The 6,518-nt window shown below is 54.8% G+C and overlaps 1 protein-coding gene across 1 annotated transcript; it reads left to right on the top strand.

Moving 5' to 3' along the window:
• The first annotated feature begins 1,811 nt into the window (after nt 1-1,811).
• Nucleotides 1,812-5,918, top strand: LOC103190134 (DM1 locus, WD repeat containing). The gene is made up of 4 exons (XM_007910811.2): nt 1,812-2,071; nt 2,950-3,132; nt 3,806-5,146; nt 5,443-5,918. Exons 1-4 carry the CDS (start codon nt 1,814-1,816, stop codon nt 5,494-5,496), a joined length of 1,836 nt encoding a protein of 611 aa, XP_007909002.1. The 5' UTR covers nt 1,812-1,813; the 3' UTR covers nt 5,497-5,918.
• Nucleotides 5,919-6,518: the final 600 nt, after the last annotated feature.

The following is a 6,518-nucleotide window of genomic DNA, read 5'->3' as shown; positions in this document are numbered from 1 at the left end:
CAAAGTTACATCGTTCTTTGATGAGTTTCTAACTCAACCTCCCCTGGCCCCAGAGAGAGCCCCCGCCCTTCGCAGGCCTCCAGCCATCTTCGATAGGCTCTTTTCGTATGGGAAAATACGAGTATTTGTCTCTCAGCTTTTTTCCTTGTGTGGACCATTGTTCCTACATCTGTGTTCAAGGACTCGATTGCTCATTATTCTCTCTCAGAGGAGAGAACATCTCTACCCAGGAAAATGTGAAGTGTAATCAGAAGCTGATGACAGCAGCAGAGCTACTCTTAACCCCCGCTGAGCTAGTCATTAAATCAAAGAAACCTTATTAAAGAGTTACGGGTAGTTTACATTCTAAATGCATTTAAAGATTAATTAAAAGCCTTAAAAAAGGGGTTAGACCCCTCGCCTCACAACCCACAGCCCCTGTAGCTCAGGGGTTAGACCCCTCCCCTCACACCCCACAGCCCCTGTAGCTCAGGGGATAGACCCCTCGCCTCGCACCCCACAGCCCCTGTAGCTCAGGGGTTAGACCCCTCGACTCACACCCCACAGCCCCTGTAGCTCAGGGGTTAGACCCCTCCCCTCACACCCCACAGCCCCTGTAGCTCAGGGGTTATACCCCTCGCCTCGCACCCCACAGCCCCTGTAGCTCAGGGGTTAGACCCCTCGCCTCGCACCCCACAGCCCCTGTAGCTCAGGGGTTAGACCCCTCGCCTCGCAAGCCAGAGTTTGATTCCCGGGCGGGTCAGGTCAGGACGAAATATTAGGCAAGTTTCCTTACTCCACACACACACACGTGATTGTGTTTCACAGCAGTCAGTAGGAACCCACTTGTTAGTCGATTGGGGGATCACTTTCCGGGGATAATAATCAATTCAATAATAATAATTGTTTGATCACTTCAATCCACGAATGTTTGTGGGGACGCTGCTGTGTGCAATTGGCTGCCCCGTTTTGCCCACAAGGTATACAGTCACTCCACTTTACAGTGTATCCTGTGAAGCGCTTTGAGACGTCTCGCAGACGTGATAGAAAAGGCGCTGTATCAAATTGCAAGGGTTATTTTACGAGTGTTCTTGTGCTTTTCTCCAGAGAGAATGTATCCTGTCCATCGCTCAGTACGTCAAGACACACCCGGGAGCTGACCAGCGGGCGCTGAATAGGGAGGTGGAGAAGCAGGTCCTGCTGTTCGCTGCCAGAGTTCAGGCCCTGAAGTGATCGCACAATGTCGTGGCCGGAGGTGTCTGTCGCGCTCTCAGCAAAATTAAACCTTTTGGATTTGTTACTCATCTCACTCCTTTTCCCCTGAAACTACACATCACACAGTCACTACAGCACACAGTCACTACAGCACACAGCAAATCCCGCGAGACTCCCTCCCCGACGTGAAAAGGCACCGAATTTGAACGTGAGATCATTTACACAACATTAATATTCCTAAATATCAAATGTAAGGATTATTAGAATGATAATTAACCTCAAATTTGACACAACGCCTTAACGTCTCAAAGCGCTTCACAGGATACACTGTAAAGTGTAGTCACTGTGTGTTTTGTGGGTGAAACGTACAGTTAATTCACATACGTGTATATAAATATACAGTGTATATTGATGGGCTGAATGAATGGCCTCATTAACTGTCCCTGTGGTGACAATTGTGGCCTTGCAGTTCACTGCAGGAGCCGCTGTGCGGCGCTGTGGCTGCAGTTCACTGTAGGAGCCGCTGTGCGGCGCTGTGGCTGCAGTTCACTGTAGGGGCCGCTGTGCGGCGCTGTGACGGCGGCGGCGCTATAGCCGCGCATGCGCGGGCCCAGGCACCATGGCGGCGGACGGAGGGAAGGAGCTGAACAACGAGATCAAGTCGCAGTTTCGGACGCGCGAGGGCGCCTACAAACTGCTCAGCCTGTCCGAGTACAGCCGCCCCAACCGCGTGCCGCTCAGCGCCGGCCAGGGCAGCAACCCGGTGCGCGTGTCGCTGGTCAGCGCCCGGGAGGCGGGAGGAGGCGGCGGCGGTGACAGGATCTGCTTCAATGTCGGCCGCGAGCTGTACTGTTACCCTCACCGCGGGGCCCGGCAGGTGAGCACAGCCCCGCCCATAGCGACCGGCCCCGCCCATAGCGACCAGCCCCGCCCGTGGCAACCAGCCCTCGGCAACGCCCATAGCGACCAGCCTTGCCCGTGGCCACACCCATAGCAACCACCAGCCCCACCCATGGCAACCAGCCCCCCACCCAGTGGCAGAGACACACCCATAGCAACCACCAGCCCCCACAGTAACCGACATACCCCAATACAGGGACTGCCCCGCCCACAGCCCAGGGCCCCGCCCACAGCCCAGGGCCCCGCCCACAGCCCAGGGCCCCGCCCACAGCCCAGGGCCCCGCCCACAGCCCAGGGCCCCGCCCACAGCCCAGGGCCCCGCCTGCTATACCAAGAAGTCCCACCCCCTATATCGGGGTCACTGCCCAAGGACGTCCCGAGGCACTGGACAGTTGTGGATCAGGAACCGAGAGTGGGTGGTGGAGGGGGATGGGATGGGGGAGGGGGAGAGGGGAGAGAGGCGGCTGAAGGCACAGTCCACCACTGGTCAATAATATTGGTTAGAGACACAGTAACGCTCCCTCTACACTGTGCGTCCACACTCCCAGGTCAGGGTTAGAGACACAGTAACACACAGTCACTACACTCCCAGGTCAGGGTTAGAGACACTGTAACACACAGTCACTACACTCCCAGGTCAGGGTTAGAGACACAGTAACGCTCCCTCTACACTGTGCGTCCACACTCCCAGGTCAGGGTTAGAGACACAGTAACACACAGTCACTACACTCCCAGGTCAGGGTTAGAGACACTGTAACACACAGTCACTACACTCCCAGGTCAGGGTTAGAGACACAGTAACGCTCCCTCTACACTGTGCGTCTCTGACTGAAAGCCCTGTTTGTTTCCCTGCAGGCGGCTGACCTGAGTAAGCCCATTGACAAGAGGATATATAAGGGGACGCAGCCCACCTGCCACGACTTTAACCAGTTCACGGCCACGCCGGAGGCCGTCAGCCTGGTGGTGGGTTTCTCCGCAGGACAAGTACAGTATCTCGACCCCATCAAGAAGGAAACCAGCAAATTATTCAATGAAGAGGTAGTGTTCGTGCCCTGTGCGCACACACACACACACAGACACAGCCACACACACCCTGCGTGAGGGGCGCTGTGTAAATGCAAGTTGGTGTTGTTGAGCATCCCAATCAATTCTGCCTCGACGGCTGTATGGGCGTGTGCCACACTTTCACCCACATCCTGAGTGAAAGGAGAAATGGTTACCAATCTCTTTTTTTTGCCTCTTCATCCCAGTTATAGTCATAATAATAATCCTGGCATTTGTCACAGCGCCTCATCACGTCTACGAGGCGTCTCAAAGCGCTTCACAGGATACACTGCAAAGCGTAGTGACTGTATATATTGTGGGGCGAAACGCAGCAGCCAATTGTGCAGCGTCTCGCAAATAGCAGTGATTATTTATTTTTGGAGGGATTATTACCACTAGATAGCGATCCGCCAATCGACTAAAGCGGTTTCCTACTTACTGCTGGTAAACAGAGGTGTGTGTGTGGAGTAAGGAGACTTGCCTAAGGTTGTTGTAGACTAGTAGTTAGCGCACTCACCACGCAAGCATGAGGACCCGTGAGTGTTGTTTTTTTTGTCAGCTTGAGCACTCTGTTTCAAGGAAGCTCTAACCTCTGCCTGTTTCTCTCTCTCTCTGTCTGTCTGTCTGTCTGTCTGTCTGTCTGTCTCTCTCTCACTCTCCCTCTCAGCGGCTGATTGACAAGACCAAGGTCACCTGCCTGAAGTGGATGCCCGAGTCTGAGAGCCTGTTCCTAGCCGCTCACAGCAGCGGCAATCTGTACCTGTACAATGTGGACCACCCCTGTGGCACAGCCTCCCCTCACTACCAGCCCCTGAAGCAAGGCGAGGGCTTTTCCGTCTACACCTGTAAGAGCAAAGCCGCCCGCAACCCATTGCTCAAGTGGGCGGTGGGCGAGGGAGTCCTGCACCAGTTCGCCTTTGCCCCGGATGGCAAGCACGTGGCCTGCGTCAGCCAGGATGGGCGGCTCAGGGTCTTTCATTTCGACTCCATGGAGCTTTACGGCGTCATGAAAAGTTACTTCGGGGGCCTGTTGTGCGTGTGCTGGAGTCCGGACGGCAAGTACGTGGTGACGGGCGGGGAGGACGACCTAGTGACGGTTTGGTCGTTCGCTGATTGCCGGGTGATGGCCAGGGGTTACGGGCACAGGTCGTGGATCAGTGCTGTGGCCTTCGACCCCTACACCAGCAGCGTGGAGGAGGGGGAGGCCATGGAGTTCAGCGGCAGCGACGAGGACTTTCAGGAACACATCAGCTTTGGGCGCCATCGGACCAACAGCACCCTGTCCAGGCTGTCGAAACACAACTCCACGGAAGGCCGAGGTGGGGGGGTGACCTACCGATTCGGCTCTGTGGGGCAGGATACGCACTTCTGCCTGTGGGACCTGACGGAGGATGTCCTCTACCCCCACCACCCGCTCTCGAGGGCACGGACCAACACCAACGTGGTGAGCAACGCCACCGTCTTGCCGGGGGGTTCTCTCGGCAACACGGGGGGAGTTGGGGGTCTGGGCACGGACTCGTCAACGCCCACGCCGGCCACGGGCAACTCTGTGCCCCACTCGCTCTCGCGCTCCAACAGCCTCCCACACTCTGCCGTGGGCAACGCCAACAATGGGAAGAGTCACGGCACGGACAGCGGCGGGGGAGGGGGAGGGGCCCATTTCGGGATGGCCAAGTTCGCCACGCTGGCCCTGCACGAACGCAGGGACAAGAGTGGGGAGCGGGAGCACAAGAGGAACCACAGTGCAGGGCACGTCACCGGCAGCAAGAGCAACGACAGACTTAACTCTCTGAGCAACGCCAAGGGCCGGCAGGAGCCGGTCAGCACCAGGCCCTCCTCGCTGGGCCCCGGCCTGTGTCCTCGACTCGAGGAGGTGCCGTTGCTGGAGCCGCTGGTGTGTAAGAAAATCGCACACGAACGCCTTACGGTTCTCGTGTTCCTGGAGGATTGTATCGTCACAGCCTGTCAGGAGGGCTTCATCTGTACCTGGGCTCGGCCCGGCAAGGCGGTGAGTGTCCCCGGCCACCGTCACACTAATAATCATTATTATAACCATAATAATAATAATCCCGGCCTTTGGCACACAGCGCCTCATCACCTCGTGGAAGAAGAAGTGAGTGAAGTACTTCTGTGGAGCATAAACACGATGTAAACAGGATATAAACGGATATAGAGCGCTCGCCTCGCAAGCGAGAGGACCTGGGTTCGATTCCCGGCAAACCTTTGGCCAGTTTCCTTGAAATTTGTATATCCCCTCGGGAAGCTTGTGGTAACTTACGTCTCGTTCTGTGTTTTTTTCAACAGGGTTTATCATCCTCCCAGAACCAGGCCAACTCGCCTAGTGGAACTGTGGTATAGCCCTACATGCACACACACACGACATCGCCTCCTCTCCTCTCCCCAACGAGGCTGGTAAGAAAACGGGTTCAGTTTGTGGCTGAAATGAGCTCCGTAGCCTCCTCCCGGCTGCCCGCCCGCCGCCTGCCGAGGGAGGGTCTCGAGGCTGCGGCAGGCCGGAATTTGACAGTGGGTGGGCAGAGCTGCTTGGACTTTGAATTTCGAACCCTCTGCCACACGCAACAATCCTCTGCAGAAACATAAGCTGAAAAAGTGACTCCCCCTTTTTATTTATTGTAAATCACTTCTAATTTATGTATTGTACAGTGTAAATCTTTCTAAGCGGAACAAACCAGTGTCTTTATCACAGGAGGGCTGCATAGTGTATATTGTACAGTAAAATAATAATAATGTGCTCACTCAACCCATGACTTGTCTGTGTGGGGACGCTGCTGTGCGCAAATAGCTGCCGCGTTTCGCCCACAAAATATACAGTCGGTTCACTTTACAGTGTATCCTGTGAAGCGCTTTGAGACGTCTCGAGGACGTGATAAGGAGCTTTATCGAATGCAAGGATTATTATTATTATATGCGGCGAGATATTATATCTCCTCGCTACCAAAAAAAATGTGGTGTCGGCAAAGGAGAGGGCACACACATAGCCCCAATCCCAGCTAACTCACGCTCAGTAAAGTCCTGTAGCTCAGTGGTTAGAGCGCTCACCTCGCAAGCGAAGGACCCAGGTTCGATTTGATTCCCAGGCGGGTCAGGTCAGGCCAAAACCTTAGGCAAGTTTCCTTACTCCATACACACACACACAAACACACACACCTCTGTTTACCAGCAGTAAGCGGGAACCTGCTTTGTTAGTTGATTTATGGATCGCTTTCCTGGGGGTAATAATCCCTTCAAAAAATAATAATAATAATTTAGTCACTCAATCCATGACTGTTTGTGGGACGCTGCTGTGCGCAATTGGCTGCCGCGCTTTGCCCACAATATATACACAGTCACTACACTTAACAGTATATCCTGTGAAGCGA

The sequence above is a fragment of the Callorhinchus milii genome, unplaced genomic scaffold (genome assembly GCF_018977255.1).
Source record: "Callorhinchus milii isolate IMCB2004 unplaced genomic scaffold, IMCB_Cmil_1.0 Scaffold487, whole genome shotgun sequence".
Lineage (NCBI taxonomy): Eukaryota > Metazoa > Chordata > Chondrichthyes > Chimaeriformes > Callorhinchidae > Callorhinchus > Callorhinchus milii.
The sequence above is the reverse complement of the archived record's forward strand: the minus strand, read 5'-3'. Positions and strand labels throughout refer to the sequence as shown.

Coding starts and splice junctions, on each gene's coding strand:
- LOC103190134 (XM_007910811.2), top strand. CDS start 1,814: ATGGCGGCGGACGGAGGGAAGGAGCTGAACAACGAGATCAAGTCGCAG. Junction 3,133..3,805: donor GCAAATTATTCAATGAAGAG/GTAGTGTTCGTG, acceptor TCTCCCTCTCAG/CGGCTGATTGACAAGACCAA. Junction 5,147..5,442: donor GGGCTCGGCCCGGCAAGGCG/GTGAGTGTCCCC, acceptor TTTTTTCAACAG/GGTTTATCATCCTCCCAGAA.